Raw genomic sequence first — 22,175 nt, forward strand, 5'->3', positions numbered from 1 at the left:
GGCATTTCTGTCTCCTCCCTCCAATTCTGCTGATTCTGCAAGAACAGAAAAAAACCATGAAACAGCTTTGAAACTATTATTAGCTTTGGACGAGTGGAAAGAGACAGAGGATTTTGATGGCACGAGGGGAAAGAGTCCCCCTGTAGAACATGGAAAGGAAATGATTACTGTGGCCTGGAGCTGGACTTGTCACTAGTTGAAACTGAGGAACTTTAATTGAGGTCCCTGCTCTGTGAGATCTGAAATGCTGGAGAACCTGGAACTGTTACCCTGGAGGTTTTTTTTCTCTCCTTTGTTATGTATTTTTAGATTATATACACATGAGTCTACATGCCTGGGCCTATTCTTAGTACTCTTCCAGATGATGTGGATATTCTAGGAATATTTGCAGAATTCTTTTAGGCTTTGCAGCCCTGTTCTTTTGCTCTAGATTCAGCATCAACCTTGTTTTCAAACATGCATTCATGTCTCAGACCCACGTCGCCTTGAGTTCCTGGTAGTGGCTGTTTTTATACCTAATCATCTGACTGAGAATATGGAGCCCTAAGCTCTTGAAGGGTAATCTCTTAAATACATCTTTCTTAATCTTCTTTTCTGGGCAGTGCAAGAAAGAGATCATAGAGATTCAGGAGAGGAGAGGAGAGGAGAGGAGAGGAGAGGAGAGGAGAGAGAGAGAGAGAGAGAGAGAGAGAGAGAGAGAGAGAGAGAGAGAACACACTCTGGTGCAGCACAGTTTCTTGGGCTCCTGGTATCCATTCCTCATTGCTTTCTCATCCACCCCAAAATGCCTTCCTTCCTTGGCTTAAAGTGTCTGGGGAGACTGTGCCTCTCTGAGAAAAGCAAAGTCACTTCATCTGACAGAAGCAATACCAGGGGCTCTTTCAGAAGGAGACTGATTGTCCAGGACCTGAGTGTCCCTGGGATGCCCTACTCTGCTCCCAGGCAAGCCACCATTGCCTATTTGTTGTTTCTGTATCCCAAGGACCGTGGCCCACCTGAGCACGGGTTGGACAGCTGTGATCCTTTCGGTAAGTAAAAGAGCCCACTCTGGACATGGTTTCGTGTTTTGTGATTGACATAAGTAACAAAGTACTATCTAAACCATGCTTCCCAAAGTGTTCTTCAAAGGAAACACTAACCTTAATATATAATTAATTGGAGGGAAGGTAGAAGAAATGGAGAATGTAACCCAAGTACAGCTGTGGAGCTCAACTCTGAGAGTATTTCAGCCCATGATTTTATAATCTCGATAACAAATGTGTCTCTTTCCAAGCCTTTACAATTATTAGTTTTAGTAATAGCAAGTGAGATGGAAAAGAATGATCTCTATCAATAGATGTTGTTCTTTCATATAACAAAGGAGGAATAAAGAAGAAATATTGCAGGCAGCTGAGTGAGTCTAGTGAGGGGTGACCTAAATAAAGTTTGGAGTTCAAACTGTGCTGCCACCTGGGGAGAGCTGTCGTGAAATATTTTAAAAGAAAAGAAAAATAGTTTTTCATATTGAGAGAACTTACTGATACTTCTTTTCAGTGATGTCCATTTAAATGGTAGCCACTGATCCTTCTGCCAGGGAAAGAAATAGAGAAAGCCAGGTCTGAGGATGTGGTTTTCAGAGTCGGGAGTTGTAATGGTGCCTTTACTGATGACAATGATACCTGCCCATCTGGCCACACCCTGTCAAAATCAGTCCTTGAGTTAGTACAGGAGGCAGAAGGCTATGAGACACAGTCCTTACATATTTTTGTAGTTGAGTCAAGAATGACAGAAAGCATACTAATACCTGGTAATTCTGGGACAGCCAGAGAGGAGGGCAAGGTGGCTTTAATTTGGGTGAGAAAAAGTAGTTAGCCTAAATTAAGCTGTTTCATTGCAATTCATTTTTAACAGCTATTCATATGTTGTATAATTTACTCATTTTTAAAGTATGCAATTCTGTGGGTTTTAGTACAATCATTGATAGGTGCAGTCATCACCACAGTGAATTTTAGAATATTTTCATTACCTTGAAAAGAAACCCTATACCCTTTAGTTATTTCCTCCCCACCTCAACTCTTCCAGCCCCACTCCCCATCCTTAAGAATTCACAAATCTGCTTTCTGTCTCTGTTGATCTCCTTATTCTGGAAATCTCATAGGAATGGAATCATATGATATATGGTCTTTTGCATCTAGCTTCTCTCACCGAGCGTAGTGTGTCCAAGGTTCATCTAAGTTAGAGCATGTACCAGCACTTCATTCCTTGTTGGGGCTGAGCCATGTTGCATGGTGTGGATTAATGGCATTCTGTTTATCCCTTTCTCAGTTGGTGGATATTGAGGTTGTTTTACCTTTTGGCTGTTATGAATAACACCAGCGTGGACATTCAGGTATATGTTTTTGTGTGGACATGTTTTCAGTTATCTTGGGCACATGCCTAGGAGTGGAATTTCTGGGACCCATGGTCACTCTATGTTCAAACTTCTGAAAAATTTCTAGGCTATTTTACTAAGTGTCTGCCCCATTTTTAATTTTCACCAGCAACATATATGTGTTCCCATTTCATACACAGGTTCCACCAGCACATGCTCTTATCTAACTTTGATCCTAGCCATCCTTGTGAGTGTGATGTGACATCATACTGTGGCTGTACTGAGCTTTGACTAGGACAAGGAGGGGCTGGTGGCCAGCACAGTGTTAAGGCCCGACAGGATTCCGATCCCAACTGATGCTGATGGTGACAGCCCCTTGTAACATGCCTTTACGAGTGATACCTAGTCAACTGCTCACACTGTCAAAATCAGTCCTTTCTCTCTCCAATAGTCTTTACTTCATACTCTAGCTCAGGCCTTTCAGGAGAGCAAGGAGTGAGGATGGAGAAACCATGGCTTCTGCCAATCCAAAAACACTTTGCTCAGGACCAGGTGACCATGCCTCCTGCAGCTTTGGGCACCTCCCTCAAATATTGGCCCCACATCTGGTGGGTGCCTAAAATCTCTTTTTTTGAAGAAAAAAAATTATTCCACAAATTAGGATAAAAACCAAGCATGGGGATTTCTGCTGGGGCTAACATTTTATGGTTGATGGCTTTGGTGCTTCTACTGAATACTTCTACTGAAAGAGAATCAAATCAGATATTTTTGGAATAAGCTGTGGCTGTTCCTGAAAGAGAAGGTCTGTCAGCAGGAGAAGGCAGGAGGTCAGGGATCCAGGTGGAGTGTAGTTGAATGAGAGCATGCTGCATGATGGCTTGTAGCAGGTTCAGTCGTGAGAGAACAATAAACAGCATCAAAAAGCCCTGGGATAAGGAAAGGGTAAGCCTCACTGGGGCAGCCGCATCTTAGTGGAGGCAGATAAGGAAATCTGGGAGATTAGCTGTTGCTGTGCTTTAAGGTTGGACCTTCCAGAATTTGAATCCTGGCTCTTCTGCTCTCTAAATGTGTTACTTTGGGAAGTTGGTATCTCCAAGTCTCTGTTTCCCTCTCTGTAAAATATGTGGAAGAGTGCACACCTTATATTAATGCTAAGAATAGATTCCTCACCACCACATGGGACCCTGGGCATTTTTTTTGTGGGGAGGGTCCTTGTCTCTAGAAATAATTTCTTTTTGTGTGTCCACGACCCACTCTTGTTCAACCATGGGAATGAAATGTCATGCCAACCTGAGGAAGCAATTGCCTTTCATGCTCTTCTCCTGGAATGGAGTCATCTCAAAGCCCACCCCCACCACCAAAAAACTCCATTGGCATGATGCCCAGGACTACTCCAGGCATCTGGTCCACCTCTATCAAGCATGGAGAGATGTAGAAGATGATCATTATTGGAGAGAACTCTGAGGAGGAACCTGAAATGTCCCACCCTGATAGCATTGTTGGTCCCAGATACCAGAAAGGGACTTGGACATTTTTAAGGAAGTCACGGATAGGGACCCTGCTTGCCCAGGTCTAGGGGCAGTATTGATTATGAAGGTTAGATGACAACATGCATATCAAGTGTCTAATATTTTGGCACATACAAACATACACTAAAAGTTATCTACAATAATAAAAATAGTTTATGTTTTTAGAATGATTTTGATGGTTGCCTTCCACCACCATGAAGAAAGAGCAATGCAATTTTTGTGTTGCTGGAGCTCAGGTCTGTAAATGCAGCACAGGAAGTAGGATTCCCAGGAAGCCAGTATGTGTGCTCAGCACATCCTGCTTAGGACAGGTGCTCAGAGGAAGGTGCCCCTCCCGCAGTCCCGCTTGTTCCTGTGCTAGCAGAGCACCAGTGAGCTCAGGAGCAGCTCCTGGCAGAGTACTTGGGAATATTTGGCAAAGGCCTCCTGCAGCTGCCAGAAAGGCCTCAAGATGCTGTAGCTTCCTGTTGTTGTCTGATTCTCAGCTCCTGCTTTGAGCTGTGCAGGGCTTCATGCTTCTCCAAGTGTCCCTGTGTCCTTTGTCATGCTCAAAACAACCCTAGGAAGTTGGTAGGGAAGGAACTGTTTTCCCCACTTAAGAACAGGAAAGGAATTAGGAAGAAGCTGGGACATGTGGACAAAACAAATATATCAGTGAACATACAAATCACTTTTGCAAGTGGGTATGACCCTCTGAGGACGCAGCACTGTTGAAGGGGCTTAGCTGTCATTCATTGGGCATCTGTTGGTCTCAAAGGTCATGAAGTATTTTATATTTTTTCCCTCGTTTAATATTTGCAACAATTCAACAAAAACTATTTTAATCTTCATTTTACATATGAGAAAACTGAGACTATCATACAGTTAAGAGACCCACCTAAGGTCACATAAGTAGTGAGTGGAAGAGCTAAACTTGGACCCAGGTCTGCCTGACACCTAACTTCATAGTCTTGACAATTATGTAGAACTGCCTCCATGGGTCATCCACGAGTTCTGGTGAACACAGGCACACAGAAAGTTAGTAAATAACTTTGTAATTGAGTCCAATAGCAACCCAAATTTGAGGACTTTCATAAAACAAATTGCTTATGTCAGAAAAATTAGCAAAGATTTCTCTTCCCTGATTCATAAATGCACATTACCTGTAGGGGTTTTTGTTTTGTTTTGTATTGGTTTTCCCTGCACTCTACTGTAGGAAATTAAAGTTTCAAATCTGAGTTTCTTTCTGTCCTGTTGAGCTCTTAGGTCTAGTACAAAAGAAAAAGCCTATTTAGAGTGATTTACCTTCTTGACAAGCAACCAAGAAGAGTCTGGCACTGCTAATCAAAGCTCTAAGGATATCTGGAGAGGGTTCAGTGATTATGTAAGTCAGCTGAGTCCAAATCCCAAAGAAGAATGTTCTGGGCTGAAGGCTGGAGACTGAAGTGGACTTGGCAGCCCCCTCCCTGGAAGAACAATGTATATCCCTGAAGATAGGAAGAAACTCCCCTGCTTCTAGCACCTGCTGGGGCCTGCATGTGTATTCAGCATGCCCCTAGGGATCGCCTTCACCAGGGATGGTCTCCTAAGACCCCAGCACTTAGACGTCACCTAACTGAGAGGATCTCATATGTACATTGTTGATTCTCAAAGTGATATCAACCTGTCTTCAAGCAAGTAATATCTAACATTGTGGTTATTTAACTTTTCTTTCATGTCCTCTTCTCACTTCATTCACTGCTGTTAGTCCATAGCCCCAGACACAAACATAAGAGGGCCCAGGGAAGGTCTTGGGAGTTGTGGGACAATGGCCAAAAGGGACCATTGAGCAGATGCTTCAAGATACTGGAGTTTTTCTGTAGCATCTTTCTGGGGGTATTGAGAGGCCATGGTGGGGAAAAGATTTCAAATCCTCACAACCCTTAGGCTCAAGTCTGAAGACCCTCAGTTAAAACTGAGGTAGGTATTTTGCTTGGCTGTGAAAAAAAAAAATGTATCCTGGGAGATTGGAAAGAGGATGTCTGCCCCCACCCCCAGCCCCGCTCTGATGACCCATGGCTTGACTGTGACTGTTCAGGGATACAAAGTAGTGACAGGCCTGTGCTGCCTATCAGGAGCTGTTCTCAGCACGGGCACGGTCTCTATGGCCGTGTCTCATCTGGTCTGTTGGGAGACTTGGTTCTCTTTAAAAAGCAGTCTTGCTTGACCTGTGATCTGCTGAGGATGGAAATGACATGTGGTGGCCAGTTCCTTCTAGGTCTTGGCAGGGCACGGGCAGAGAGAGCTGAGGTTTCGGCTGTCTGGTAAAGCATTAGATAGTTTGCCTTTTTGTTCTGACTTTCTTTGATTTACAGTTACCAGTAACCCCTGTTAGCTGCCTGCAGCTCTCAGTCCATTAGTTTAATCAGATTTCCCAGAATCATACCCTTTAAGCCCTTGACCGTCAAGCCTGGCCTTCCTATTGTGTCCCACGGTTAACCCACACACACCCGCAGCGGACTTCTCTGTCACTGAGGCCTGTCTGCCCTGTCCTTGCTCTGGACCCACTGTTCTGCTGGCCTCTGCAGCCTTCCCTGTTCCTCACCCTGGGGAGGCTGGTTCCTGCCTCTTGCCTCATCCTCTGCTGGGCTCTCGTAGCATCCTGCTTACGTCTCTGTTCAGGTGGCCTATTTATTAGCCTCGGTCTGTCTTTTAGCATGCTGAGTCCCTCCTGAGGGCATCTAGGGAGTCATGCTCATATTTTTTCCCATTATAGTCCCTGGCATGGAGAAAGAGCAGTAGGAGTGTAAGTGAATGAGTGAATGTTTGCAGGAATGAATGACGGCAGTAGGACACAGTGAGGGTAAAATGGTCCCCTGCATTCAAGTGGCTGAGATGAGGAGCAGGAAAGGAAAATTTCTATTCATAGAGTAGAAAGAAAAAAAAAGATTCTTTTTTTTTTTTTTTTTTTACTTATTTCAAGTGTCTGAATCTGCTCGGTGCAGTCTTTCTTGTTTTTGTTTTATTGATTGTTTTTGTTTCTCTGTTTTATTTTTAGGCCCAAGAATGTGGGCAAGTTACTACTTTCACATGAAATTTTCCCATGGAAATTACTCTCTGGAGTAAATAAATATGCTGAAATGCCTGGTCTGTTTTAATTATATGTGTTTAAAAACTAATCTAAAGTTAGAGGGTAAGATGGTCTGTTTAAGTGTAGTGTTTGACATCTTTTTTACACTGGCTTTAAAAAGGTATGGCTCTTTCCAAGAGCAGCCTACCTTCTGAGACACCCCTGACCTGGCATGATGTGGTCCCAGTGAGGCTGGAACATGGCCCAGTGCTTATGATTACAGAGTCCTGTTAGCCTGGCAAGTCAGCCATGAGCTTGTGATGGCGCTGGGCACCGACACAACTACCAGCAGAAAGGTCAAGTGGGCTGTGCTAGTCATTGGTGTGGCCAGGTAGTCAACAGGGACGTGACTCCATCCCTGGATTGCAAGATGAAGGTGCCAACAGGACGACATCGTCATCTGTGTGCTGTTCACTGGGGTACAGAGAGGCCAGGAGAATGATGGTTCCCTGCTCAGCCTGCAGAAGGCACTGCATTCAGACTGCCTTAGAGAAGTCCTTTGGAGGCAGATTCCTAGGGCCTTCAAATTAAAAATGTCAAAACTCTAGGTGGGCAGTGATATGCTTTAGAATTCTAGAATTTTTTTTTCCTGGGGATTGAATCCAGGGGCATTTTACTACTTCTCTATATCCCTGCCCCTTTAATTTTTTTTTTATTTTTTATTTTGAGGCAGAGTCTTGCCAAGTTGCTTATGGCTTTGCTAAGTAGCTGAGGTCTTTGAACTTGGATCCTCCTGCCTCAGCCTCCCAAATCACCAGGATTATAGGCATGCACCACCGTGCTAGGCTTTAAATGTTTCTTAAAGATAAAAATAAAACTTCAATTCAATAGCAAATAAATCAAACATTTAACTTTTATAGAGAGCAGGAGAGTGAGCCCCAGAGAAGTAAATGACTTTCTCAGAGTTCCGTTGTTTGATCAGAGGTGGTATTGGATCAAGACCTCCGGGCCTCCTTTCTTAGTTTTTAATATGGTGGAAGAGAAGACCAGAGGATTCAAATGTATTTTTAGTTTATTTGCCACCTAGCTCTGGTGGGGACGGTCCTCTTATTGGGTCCTTCCGTATGATGCACAAATTACTATCTGAGACCCTTTATGCTGGACTGTATCTATAGAGTCTAACTTACCAGCCAGTAAGTTCCTTATTAGCAAGAGTTGTGTTAGTGGTCAATTTCTCCAGTGTATAACAAAGTGCTTGGTAAATAAAGGTACTTTGCACATTTTAAACTGAGATATATTTCAAAAAATTGGTCATTCTAACATGTACAGTTCTATAATTTTAAGTATATCTATAACCATCACCACTATCTAATTGCACAGCAGTTTTATCCCCCTCAAAGGAAACCCTGTACCCACTAGGAGTCACTCTATTACTGGCATAACCTGACCCCTGGCAACTGCTCATCTATTCCAGGTGTCCATGATTTGTCTATTTTGGACATTTAATATAATGGGAGTCCTATGACATGACCTTTTGTCTTCCACCCCTTTCACTTAGCATAATGTTTTCAAGGTTCACTTATGTTGTGGTCTGTATCAATATTTCATTCTTTTTATGGTCCAGTAAAATTCCATTATATGGATATACCACATTATCTTTACATATTTACCAGTCATTAGCATGGTTTCCGCTTTGGGGCTATTATGAATAATGCTTCTCTGAACGCTATATGCAACATTTTGTATGTATTTTCAATTCTCTTGAGTGTATTATTGGGACATGACAATCCTATATTGAACTTTTTTTTGAGGAACAACTAAACTGTTTTCCACAATTATTTTGCATTCCTATCACTAGATACAATTTAAAATTAAACCCAAGTTCCTCCTATCGGTGAAATAACTTGTTTTCACCAAAATAAAAAAATCCCAGCCAGCTGTGGTGGTGCACAGGTAGAGGCAGAAAAATCAAAAGTTTGAAGTCAGTTTGAGTAACTCAGTGAGGCCCTAAGCAACTTAGTGAGACTACTTCAAAATACAAAATTAAAAAAGCTAGGGATGTAGCTAAGTGGTAAAGCACCCCTGGGTTCATTCTCCAGTAACAAGCAAACAAACAAACAAAGCATACATTCATATCTATTTATGTCCTATATCTTTAATCTTCAAAACTGCTTATATCCGTACAGCCTAGAGGTCTATAGGCATACTGTGTAAAGAAAAGCAAGGCCTTTACTCTGAGACATTATTTAATTGATTTACTTATTTATGCTGAAAGTGTCTTACTAGCCCCAAGATTCATTTGCTTGCTGTTTAGAAGTCTCTCCTACTCCAAGTTCCACAGGCAAAGACAGCAACTGAAATTTTTCAGAGGCTGGGAACATTCCAACTCTAGTGCCCAGAAAAACCCAGTTGGCAAAGGTTTACATGTAGCCCAGTAGAGAAAGAGAATTCTCATGACACAGAATAAGACCCTATGGGATAAAGATGGACTTGGGATGAAAGGTCAAGTTATTGAGGCCACTGCCAGCATCCAGCCTTCTCCCTTCTGTCCATGATGGCCCAGATATTTTGTAAGGTCATTTCTGACATCGCTGGAATGTTCTGGTCTAGTGGGACAACTTTCAGTTCTGTTTCATATCAGTCTTTTCCCTGACAGGCTGCCGTGTGATTCTAGTGTGTGGCTGGGTCCGTTCATCTCTTATCCTTCCCGCAGGCCAGACTTGTCCTTAAGGGGCACAAACTCTGTCATCACTTTGGTAGCCAGCAGTCCTGCTGGAGTGGCGGCTATTTCATAAGTAATGAGTTGCTGAGGTCATCAATCTGTCCAGTATTATCCCTAATGGTAATATTATGTGTCATTAATTTGTTTAGCAAGACTTCAGCTGAACGTGATGTCACATAGACCCTGGTTCAGTTGGGCAGTTAAGAGTTTAACGAGGATGCAAGCAGCTGCTTCCTACTCATTTCTTGGTTAGCTTCTTCATTAAGAAAGATACCAAGATTGATCCAGTTCATTTTCTCTATGCAGTGCCTGTTGGTACAGGCCAGTGGTACAGAATAGAAGACACAGAGACAAACCCACACATTTATAGTCATCTGACTCTTGACAAAAGTGCCAAAAACATACACGGTGCTGGGAAAACTGGTTATCCATGTAGAAGAATGAAACTAGACCCTTATTCTCTCACCCTGCACAAAAATCAACTCAAAATGGATCAAAGACCTAGAAATTAGATCAGAACTTATGCGACTCCTAGAAGAAAATGTAGGGTCAACACTCCAACATATAGGCACGGGCAATGACTTTCTCAATAGGACCCCTAACACTCAGGAAATAATGGCGAGATAATAAATGGGATAGCATCAAATTAAAAAGCTTCAGCACAGCAAAGGAAACAATTAGGAATGTGAAGAGAGAACAGAACCTAAAGAGTGGGAGGAACTCTTTGCTAGATGCTCTTCTGACCGAGGATTAATATCTAGAATATATAAAGAACTCAAAAATCTTTACAGCAAAAAATCAAATACCCCAATTAATATATGGCAAATGAATCAAACAGATACCTCTCAAAAAATACAAATGGCCAATAAACATATGAAAAAATGTTCGACATCTTTAGCAATTAGGGAAAAGCAAATCAAAACTACTTTGAGATTCCATGTCACCCCAGTCAGAATGGCAGCCATCAAGGATACAAATAATCACAAATGCTGGGGAGGACGTGGATAAAAACGAACTCTTTTACACCCTTGGTGGGATTTTAAATTAGTACAACCACTATGGAAATCAGTATGGAGGTTCCTCAAAAAGCTAGTCATGGAACCACCATATGACCCAGCTATATCACTTCTCAGTATTTATCCTGAAGAATTAAAATCATCATACTACAATGATATAGGAATACTCATGTTTATAGCAGTACAATGCACAACAGCCAAACTATGGAACCAGCTTAGTTGTCCATAGAGGATGAATAGATAGAGAAAATGTGATATATATGTATATATATACACACAATGGAGTTTTATTCAGCCATTGAGAAAAATGAAATTACAGAATTTTCAGGAAAATGGATGGAACCAGAGACTATTATATTATGCAAAATAAGTCAAACTCATAAAGTTAAAGAGCTCAAAAAACTTTACACCAAAAAATCAAATACCTCAGTTAACAAATGGACAAATTAATTAAACAGATACTTCTCAAAAAAAAAAATACAAATGGCCAATAAGCATATGAAAAAATGTTCAGCATCTTTAGCAATTAGGGAAATGCAAATCAAAACTACGTTGAAAGTTAAGGGACATATGTTTTCTCTCATATACGGAAGCTAGACAGGAAAAAGGAAAAGATGGGGGTGGATCTCATGAAGGGAGATCAATATAAGAAAGGGACTTAGGTGTGAGGCAGGGAGGGAGGAAGTGCTGGGGAGTGATATTGGCCAAAGTATATTGTTATATTGGGTATTGTGGGCATGTACAAATATGTAACAACAAATCCATCAGCATGTACCACTATACTGCACCAATAAAAATATGTAGGGAAAAAAAATGCAGCTCAGTTGGACAGTGGCATAGAGGACTAGCACATCTGGTTGAATTGCAGATATATTCAGTTGTTTACGGATATGTATAAGCTCCCTTTTTAAAATTTAGACAATAGAATATCATAATAAAATGACACATTTATGTAGAGCTTGATAAATGTCATAAATCACATCCTTTTCCCCCTAACCTAACTGCCGGCTGAAAAGACATTGGGGGAATATTTGTTTGTGAGGTAGATGTGAGCTCTGACCCCTGTTACTGAAGTTCACCCAAGTAGTCTCATTTACATATTTTACAGGAAGAAGCACTTTAGCCCAGTACATGTACACGCAAATTCCATTGTGTTTGCACAGTAAAATGATCCAATTAATTACTGATTCGCTTGAGAAAAAAAAAAAATGTTTGTTGAACATGTTTGGTTTCTTCAGGGTATTGTTCCCTGTAATCTTGAGTGGTGGACTAACTGAAAGTGACCAGTGAGTCAAAGCAAATTTCCCCCCTTTTTTAGCATAAAAATAGGGACAACTTACAGTCCCTTTTTTCCATGCTGCTCCAGGACCAGCAGCCCAGCTCAGGGGAATGTCCGTCTCCTCCCTCCTGTTAGATTTCCTCTGACACTCCACCCCTTAGAACTTTGGCCCTATACATGGCTCTGTGATGCCTGCTTCTGTCTGGTCCTACTTTTTAAATGCAAGTCTCCACTACTGACTGGTTCTTATGGAGACTATCTCTTACTTCAGATTCTCAGGAATGAAAACTTTATTGGCCCAATTCATCTTTTTTCAAGACTGAATATGTACTGTATGTCCTTGGCCAACTGACATATGGGTCTTTCTCCAATCCAGTATCTGCTAAGAATCTGGCTGTATCTAGCCAAGGGGAAGAGTCATGGCTCAATGCCTTCCCAAAAGAGGGGCAGAATGAGGGCAGAGGAGAAATGGCTGGGCAGAGTCTCCCAAGGAATGCTCTTACATCTGGACAGGGAGTATTGAGAAATGAAAATCTTGCCACAGGAATTCTATGGCATTTTCATGGATATATAGCCTAAATAACTGGAAAGATAAGCTGAGTAACGTTAGAACTAATTCATCTTTGTTTTATTCATCAGTCTCTAGAGGAAAGATGGTAGGGATATAAATGAATCAGGAACAATTTTGTTTCTTGAACTCAGAATCTGGATACAATCAGTTAAAAGGGAACAGTATGCTATGTCCCTTTTTTTTTTTTTAAGGAACCCTGAAGATACGTTTGCCTTGTGATATCCTTTCTTATCAAGTCTAGGAAATGGAACTGGGCTATAAAAGCAGTGATGAGATTTTGCACATCTCCAAGCAAAGATGAGGCAATTGGGTGATGTTATCTGAGATTGTTTCTTTGAGATGCTTACGTTCAGAATCACAGGACAGACTGGTGCTCATCATTACTTCCTGTGGGGTAAATAAGGACAGTGACACTGTAGTACTCCTCTTCTACCCACCCCCAGGTTTTCATTAGTTATAACATTGTTTTCATGTTCTTTGCTCAAAACATTCTCATTCTCTTCTGTAACCATAACCTAGTTATATGGTCTCAGTTTCATTGTAACCGAATTCACTGTTCATCGCTACTCCTTTTACTGTAAGTTTGCATTCCTGAGTTTATTTTGACTCATCTCTTAATTGGCTGGCTATTGTTGTTAAATTCTTTTCCCAAGAAGGGTTCATGGTTTTGTACAGCCTGAGCACATTTGGGTTTTTGGTGGTCTCCATTGTCTTTATGTCTGTACATCATTTTGGCTAGGTGTAAGGTTCTTGGGACACACTTCCCTTTGCCAAGACTCCCGGGTATAGCTCCTGTCAGAGTTGGGATGTGAGTTGTCCCTATTAACATTCCTGTATTAATGCAGGAATATTTGGAGGTGGAACGATAGGTTACAGCTCTCACAATCCAATCAGCTCATCCTAGTTTTAAAGGACTGACTGGGTGGTAACTATAGCCAGGTGGGTTGTGATTGGAAGAGGTGGGTCACTAGAGGCATGGCCCGGAAGGGTTCATCTTCCCTACCACCCTTTCCCTCAACTTATTTTTTTTCGCTGCCATGAATGGAACTCTGCCCCTCCACCATGCCTTTCCTCCCTGATGCCCTGCCTCACCTTGGGCCCAGGGCAATGAAGTAAGCTTTGGACCGAGACATCTGAAATTGTATGCCCCAAATAAACTTCTCCTCTAAGTTGTTCTTGTCAGATATTTTCATCACAGAAATGCAAAGCTGACTTAAACATTCCTTTGTCTTTCAAGCATCAATGTTGCTGTGGAGAAGTCTAAGAGTAGTCTGTGTTTTTCTCTTTTCCTAGGTGATAGGCTTTTTATTTTTTATTTGCCTTGATACCTGGAAAATTATATCCTTTGAAGTTCAAAAGCTTAATGTTGGACTTGGATTAGCGTTCTGAATCAACTATTGCCAAAATATTAAATCTATACACTTTAAGTTTGCAAGTTCAGATCTATCTTTATCTTGGAGGGCACTGTTGTATTAATCCTTGAATACATCTTCTAATTCTTAGATTCTCTACTTCTCAGACATAAATTTGAAGCCTTCACACTCTATCTCTCTCTCTTTCTCTCTCTCTCTCTGCTCTCTGCATTATATATATAAATTATTATATATTATTGAAGGATCTTTATTATTGAAGTATCTTTCTTCTGCATTCATTGAAATTATCTTTAACTTTTCTGTGCTAGGAGTTAGATATTTTATTGGCATCTGCTCTGTTCTTTGATGTTTCATTTCTTACTTAGTATTGATACTATGTTGGTCCTCAGTTTTCATTTCTTAATTTCTATAATCATTTCCCCCTCTCATTCTATCATACATTCTTCTCAATCTTGAGCTCTGTCTCATTTCATGCATTAATTCAGCAGCCCGTGTCTATGCCCGCTCTTCTTCACTAGTCACATCCGCCAGAGGGATCCCATGGAGAGGACAATCAGATCCTGTGACTGCCTCTGCTCAGAGCCCCCACTGGCTTCTCACCTCCCTCTCCATCACTCATGGAAGAAGCCAAGGGCCTTACAGGAGCTGAAGGACCCTGACTTCTTCCACCTCTCTGCCTTCACTCCGGTTCTTGCATGTCCTTGACTCGGGGAAGCGCCCGCCTCCCTGTCTGGAATGCGCTTTCTGCAGGTGTACAGACGGCTTATCCTTCCACCTCCGTCAGGTGTTTACTCAGATGGCCAATTCTCAAAGAGGCCTTTCTCCACCACTCTGCTTAAAACCACACTATCCCCCTTGATCTTTCTCCACAGCACTTAACACTTCCTGTCAACTAGACATCTAAGTCTCACATACGTTTTACTGTGCCAACCCCCAACCAGAATGGGAACTCTTCCACAGCAGAGATTTGTTTTTGTCTTCTTTTCACTGTGGTATCCCAGAACTTAGAAACATTTTCTAGGACTTAGTGAGCACTCAGTAAATACTTGTTGAATGACCAAGGAAGCTGAGCATTCCTTCCTCTCCCTGGGAAGATTTCCTAGTGTCAAAGCCATGCTTTCCTGGACTGGTGGCATCGCATGGCTTTTACTCATTTGCCAGCAAAGGTCACATGACAAGGTATCAGGAGGGGGGTGACTTCTTTACGTCAGTACAGGTTAAATTCCCAGTTTTCAGTACTACTGAAAGCTCCTGAGAGCCTAAAATGGTTTTGAAAACCTGGATTTTGAAGTTTTGGAACTTATCCTATTCTGTTGTAATTTGATGAAGCATGAGAAGCTAACCAATAGCATTTGCTATCAGTCCTCATTGTGTCCCTTCTCTATGCCTGGCACTTTCATTTCATAAGGAACAACTCTCATCCTCATCCATTGCCAAGCACAGAGTCCAATGCAGATGGAAAATGTGGGAACTCCTTATTCAAAATGTAGGAAAAAATATGCCAAAATATAAAATATAAATTTTTTTCTTTCTTTTCATCTCTCTCCCAACTTGTAGCATTTTGATTGCTATTCAGTGTTGTCCTATAGTGAAATTAAATTTTAAATGATTAACCTGAATTTTTCCTTTATTCTTTTGCACAATATAATATCAATTTTAAATGCAAATATAAGAGCATTTAATTCACACATGGAGTCACTAAAATCATACAAATCCATTTCATAGATTGAAAGTACATATGTATTTCCAGAACAGTAGAAATGCTGGGCAAACCTACACAGTGGTTTTATTTTATTTTTCATTCTTTTTTTTTTGGTGGGAGGAGTACTTGGGATTGAACCCAGGGGCACTCGACCACATCCCCAGCCCTATTTTATATTTTATTTAAAGACGAGGTCTCACAGAGTTGCTTAGCACTTTGCTTTTGTTGAAGCTGGCTTTGAACTCGCAATCCTCCTGCCTCCGCCTTCTTAGCCTCTGGTATTATAGGTATGTATCACCACACCTGACTTTATTTCATCCTTAATACATGCTTATTCCACAATACTCTACCTTTGGTTTACTGACGAGTCAGCAGGGACTGAAAGGGAAGGGGGCAGGGGCGGTCCTGTTTTTGCGTTTCCTTCTGTATTGTCATTTTCAGTGTGGGTAGCTTGGCTAATCAGGCCAGGAACAGGAGTGATCAGGTTCCCAATGCCTTCTTTCTACCTTCAAAGAAAATGGCTTGAATGAAAAACAACCGTTTAGCTCCCCTGTTGACTCAGTCACGTATGTTCCTTGTCCTCACTTTCTGTTCCTGAATTCCAATATGCCCTGGGTCCACTGGAATTCAGTACTCACGGAGCAACAGGAATGGGAGATGAATACTGTGCAAATCCCACCTGTTGACAATGCATGCCCCACTTTCTTCTTGTACTTCACCTGGCCAAATTATTATAAAGTTCAGTGTAACAGCAAAGCACGTAAGCAAAGCACAAGGCCCCGTACAACTAAGCAGGCCACATCCCGTGAAGCCGGCCGTCCTCCTACCACCTCCCCAGTGGAGTGTTATTACCATTCACAGATGAGACCTCTGAATCCCACAGAGAGAAAATAATGTGCCCAAGGTCACTCAGCACGTGGTGGAGCTGGAATTTAAACCCAGCCTGTGTTTGATCAGGCTGTCTGTGTGGCCATTGTGGCATAATAGACTCAGCACGGGTAGGAGGCCAGACGTGAGGAGTTTTGACCCATTTTCTAGGTGATTGTGTAACCCTGGACAGGCTTGCTGTAGGCCTTCGGGTTTCCTCCTCTTTAATGCCTGCTTAATCATGCAAGCTGTGGATTTTCATAAACCAGAGCATGGGCTGCACTGTCCCTTCTCTCTGTGTGCTGAGAACTGGTGACATGCTAGAGGCAGTGCCACCCCTCCTGTGCAGCAAATGCGGGCATGATTGTGCATGTCACATGTGGTATTTGGCTTGTCCCTCACGTGATGACTGAAATATCCCAGGGGAATAAGAGAAAAGCTGTTTTCTGGGAGTGTGCCGGGGCACAATCAGGAGAGCCATGAGGAGGAACAAGGAAGCCAATATGGGTTTTGTAAACCTTTCAAAAATTCTCAAAAAAAAAAAAATTTTTTTTTTTTTTTAATGTCTCTGTGTAACCCACAGAAATGCCGTTCCTTGAGAGTGATTAGGGTGGATAACTGAGCTGCATTGGTGTGTGGATCTGGGTATACTATTTTACCCTGTCCTGCTAAAGATGAACCCAACAGGCCAAGGTTACCTGCTATTTACTGACAGGTCCTATCACACGAGGTCCAAGAAGTGATGAAGGATAAGGTATCAGGAGAGACAACTCTTCTACAAAACATGGGAAAACATAACAGATTTTCCATTGTGCTGCGTTTTTGGGAATGCCAGAGGAGTCAATGGGCATTAATATACAGACGTGTGTTTGCCCATGTGTGTGTATGTAAGTGCAAGTATGAGTGTGTGGGTAGTCAGGGAGTGGGAAGAGAAATTAACAACCTCTGTAGAAAGGAAGCTGCAGCCACCAAAAGGCAGAGCCCATGGCTTTGAACTATGACAGACCTGACCCTCTCGTCACAGGTAAAGTGTAATAACACGTACTTCCTCCATGTTACGAGGATTAAATGAGGTGATGATCGTAAAGACACTGGCACGGGGCCGACATGTAATAGGTGCTCAGGAAGTGATGGTGGAAGTGGTAGTGAGGGTAGGCTATCAAGGGGGACATGGTTGAGCTTCTTCTTAGCTTGCTTTCTTTCCAAGGTAATTATTAGAACTTTCAAGTAATTGCTAAATCAATTTTCATATGAGAGAGAGTGAATTTATTTTTAATTTACTTGAGTTGGATTTTCAAGCCAGTCTATTTGATTACAGAAAATGGATACTTATTTAGAATTTGGACTTGCCGTATGGTAAGCTTTCAACATTCATGCCTTAGTGCTATAGTGTTAAAGGCTTGGTCCCCAGCTTGGCACTGTTGGGAGGTGGTGGAAATTTTAAGAGGTGGGTCTTTCAGTCATCTGGAAAAAAAACCCCAATCCTTCCTCCCTTTTTTCATGTCCCAGCTATGAGGTGTCTATTTTTCGCTCTGTCATATACTCCCCATCAAGGTAGGTGCCTCACCACAGGCCCCAAAGCAATGGGGCCAATCAACCATGGGCTGAAACTTCCCAAATTGCGAGCCAAGATGAACCTTTTCTCTTTATACGTTGATTAGCTAAGATACCTGTTACAGCTAGGGAGAGCTGACTAACAGTCGTCATCAAATTTTGTATTCCGACTTTGTGCCTATTGCTATGTGAACACAGACATCATAACGTGACCACTTCCCTTTGAGAGAGAGCTCACAATCATTTGCAGATATTAACATGTAAATCCTTCATTGCCCTAAAGTCAAGTTCAGAGCATGGGTGATGTTAAATATCAGAAAGAAGAAAGCCTTGACAGGACGGGCATCCCAGTTCCACCTGTTAGAAAGCACGAGCTTTTATATACCAAGAACTGAATTTCTCCCTAGAAAATATTAAAAAAAGAGAGAAAGCTAATAATGGCGTTTTCACAAGTAATTCAGGGCTATTTCTAGACTTGAGAACTTCTCATGTACCTGAAATTAGGCTAGAATCTGAGAAATTTACCAAAAGATCCTTTGAGCCAGGTATATCTGTCTACCTGTCTCAAAATAAATAAACAATCAAATTATAAATAGATAAAAGAGTAAATAAAAAGGTTGGGAATGTAGCTCAATGGCAGAATGCCCATGGGTTTAATCCCTAGTACTACACACACAAATAAATTAAAAAAAAAATGAAATAAAAAAGAAGAATCCTTTGAATTCTAGAAATAGGTTCCATTACACTTATAGAACGATAGTGATCTTTGTGTTTACTGTCATCTATATCCTTAGTGGATTTTTTATAGTTATATTTAGATATAGTTATATATTGTTTATAGTTTATATTTAGATAAACCTTAATAATTTTTATCATTTTCTTGGGCTTCAACCTATTCCTTAGGTCTAAGCTCAGGACTGGCTTTTGAGAAGGCCTACAGGGAAGTTTGGATACAAATGTAAAATTCCACTTTAATAACTCAAGGACAGGAGTTTTACTGGGCATTGATTCTGTGAAATTCATCTGGAAAAAATCCTAAGCATTGTCAATTGAAGACACAGAGTTAGGATCAAGAGGGCTTAGACGCATAGGAATTTGTCTCAGACTGTAGGAAAGTTTGGAATCATCACTTCCAATAAATTTTCATTAAGATTATAAGTGACTGTCAGGCAGATTGTTATTTTAGCCAACTGAGAGTATACGGATTGCTTTTCAGATGTGACTGCATGTGCACAGCTATTTGTAAAGCTCACGTCCAACTTTCTGTTTGGCAAGCCAGTTTTTTGGGGCCAGGGGTCCTCAGTCACTGTAGAAGCTGACTGTAGCTAAGGCCTCACCCTTACAGACTAGAGTCATGCTAGACATCTGCATTTAAAGCACCCTAAATAGTTCTGTCCCCAGAAGTCTGGTGGGGGATGAAAAGCATGAAATCTTTGTTGCCTTCCAGGAGTGTAAAGCCACTACTACAGAAGGATAAGGCAATCCCAATGGGTTGTGCTTCTTAACATGCTGTATGTCCCATATGGATGTCTATCCCTTGGTCCCATTTATCAGAGAAATGTGTAAATAAAAGAAGGAACATAGCTACTTCTGGGACATCTATTGCATGTCAGTCTGCTAACCACTGGAAATGCACTCACCAACGCAACCCAGTTTGGAAGGAGGAGCCAATATGTTTGGGAACAGAAAGTTAGCCAAAGCCTTTAGAACTCAATTTGGAAAGAAAGGTAGCTCAGGGGTGAGATGCTGGCCATGTGACTTCTAAGGTCTAGCCTCCCTAGAGTGGCACTGAGAGCCCTCTGTTCTCCACCCCACACCTGCTGGATCTTGAGCTTCCCCTGCAGCCCATGAGCTGTGAACTATTTGATACCTTCTTGTGCCATATCTTCTTCTTCTTCTTCTTTTTTTTTTTTTTGTTTTTTTAATCTTTTTTTTTATTGGTTGTTCAAAACATTACAAAGCTCTTGACATATGTGCCATATCTTCTGCATGGAATGACCTTTCCCTCTCTCCTCCCTTGGCCTGTCAGTCCTCACCTGTTCTCCTGCCTCCAGGATGGGGAGTGCTCAGCACTTGTGCCTCATGTTGTCTAACACCTTCCTAATTTCTCTGGGAATATTTGTGGGTCTGAATTTTCTCCACTCTAAGCACCTCCAAAGCAGTGGTTGCTCTCCTCATATTTCTGTACTGCCTGTGTGGGACTTAGCACACAGTGGACATCCCATCAGTGTTTGAAGTGAGGTTGATAGGTGCAAACATTAAGTAGGGAGCAAATAAAGAATTCATTCTCAAGATTTCTTTCTGCTAAATTCTGCTAGAAAGGATTTTGAGTGCTCTCTTGCCCAGGGACCCAGGGGTGTTATGAGATGTACTTGGACACCTGCGCTCTTGGGCCCATGGAGGGGTCACAAAATTCTTGCACTACAGGTGCCTGGGCGGCAGGCTCAGGACCCTCTCAGGCTGCATGTTTTCAAATGGCAACATTTTCCTCTTAATTGGCATTTCTATCGAAATGATACATGCTTGAATTTTTGCCAAGAGTGGCTGCATGCTAACAAGCTTTTCTCTTCAACAGAATGGTCTCTGTTGGTCAGTGGTGGACAATCCTTGCCTCATTCTGTGAGTGAATGAAAAGTAGTGAGTCAGTTTCGGGGAGGAGGGGGGATAAAACAACAAATAAAACCGTGGGCCAGTGTCTGTATTATGAAAACTTATCTCATCTGAGTGGAATGAGACTGAGATAATTTCTTTGAAATCAGAATTTAAAAAACTCTTCTTTCTTATGAACCACAAATTTCTTTCTTTTTTTTCTTTTTTCCCTCTTGATTTATGTTGCTGCATTTCTAACTGGAAGTAGAAAATATCTCCACTTGGCTTCTGTTCTCGAAGCTCTTAAGGAGTCTGTCCTGAGGCAAGGAGGCAAAACAATTTGGTTTTACTCTCCCACATTCCAAAAATAACTTTAGCAATACCCTCTGGTTATCTAGAAAGTGCAGAGTGGATGCTTTTATCCTAAAGTAGCAGTGTCTGATTGTCGGGGGGGACTTTTGCCATATGCCTGTTATTTAGCAACTAACTGCTGGTGACTCACTCACTTTGACTGTGGTACAGAAAAATTCTTTCCATGGAAAACACTGCGGGTGGGGTGGGGGAGAGCTCTCTCTGAACCACTATGTAGTATTTTCCTTTAGAAAAGGCTTCTATGAAAATGAACAGGCGCCAGCTGTTACTCTGCTCTCTCCGACTCCCAAGATGCCAGTGAGCCTCTCTAGACTCTGTCCCTATGCAATTTGTCCCCAAAGGTGCACAGGTACATACAGAACTACAACATAGGACCGGCTTGGTTAGTAAACTTAAATCTCAGGATTAAAAGCCATTCATCTCAAGTTAAAGAGAAATTGAAGCAATGGCATTTACAGTTTGGACTAGATGGTGTCCACTTTTGCATTCCAGCAGAGGTGGGGGTGGAGGAGAGAAAGAGAGTGTAGCTTAATTTTTATCCTTTTCTTCTTCTTCTTCTCTTTCTCCCCTGCCTCATGCATGTATGTAGCATGAGCTACAACTCCAGCCCCACTGTTCCCTTTCCCTGGAGCTGAAAATCACCAGAGCCTTGAAGAGAAAAGTGCCTAAGTGAGGTCCTGATCTATTTATGCAGCAAAATTACAGCAAAATAAACTCACCTGCTAGGCCCATCACACGAACTAATTCCCGTTCTCTGCAGTTGATTTTGCTTGTCAACATCTCTTTAAAGACTCTGAGGGCGATGAGGGGTGGACAAGCAGACAAGTGCAGTTTTAACCATGAAAATTGGGGAATGCAAAGGGCTTGTCTTAGAGATGCTCTTGAACCATGCCATCCCTCTCATCTTGGCTCACATTTATGAATGGAGGTTGGAGAAGCTGCTTAAAGGCTCTTCAGTACTTATACCCCAGCTGGCCGCTGTTGTAGGAAAAACATGACACTGTGGGGCTGCGGTGCTGGTGGAGGATATTGTGGGAGAAGCATGTCACAGAAAAGACGGCCAAGGGGCTAGAGGGGACTTAGCCCTTACTTACAGACTGAGACACTCAAGCTATTAATAGTAAAGCCCTGAGTCACAGATGTAGGAATGTCACAGCTGCTTAGCTCTGCTACTGTTACACATCAGAAAGCCAGCTTTAGAGACCTGCCGGAGAGGAACAGAA

General features: G+C 41.9%; 1 protein-coding gene across 5 annotated transcripts in view; it reads left to right on the forward strand.

Annotated features, from left to right (window-relative positions):
* Positions 1 to 689: 689 nt before the first annotated feature.
* Positions 690 to 22,175, forward strand: part of Ablim1 (actin binding LIM protein 1) — a 186,827-nt gene continuing 165,341 nt past the window's right edge. For 2 of the 5 annotated variants that reach the window (XM_078045070.1, XM_078045097.1), the window contains exon 1: positions 691 to 1,028. In XM_078045070.1, coding sequence (XP_077901196.1) covers positions 785 to 1,028 — 244 coding nt within the window. In that variant the 5' untranslated portion in view covers positions 691 to 784. Of the gene's footprint in view, positions 1,029 to 22,175 lie in introns of all 5 variants that reach the window. The other 3 variants (XM_078045130.1, XM_078045138.1, XM_078045117.1) reach the window with 2 other exon arrangements.

The sequence above is a fragment of the Ictidomys tridecemlineatus genome, chromosome 1 (assembly GCF_052094955.1).
Source record: "Ictidomys tridecemlineatus isolate mIctTri1 chromosome 1, mIctTri1.hap1, whole genome shotgun sequence".
NCBI classification, from domain to species: Eukaryota; Metazoa; Chordata; class Mammalia; order Rodentia; family Sciuridae; genus Ictidomys; species Ictidomys tridecemlineatus.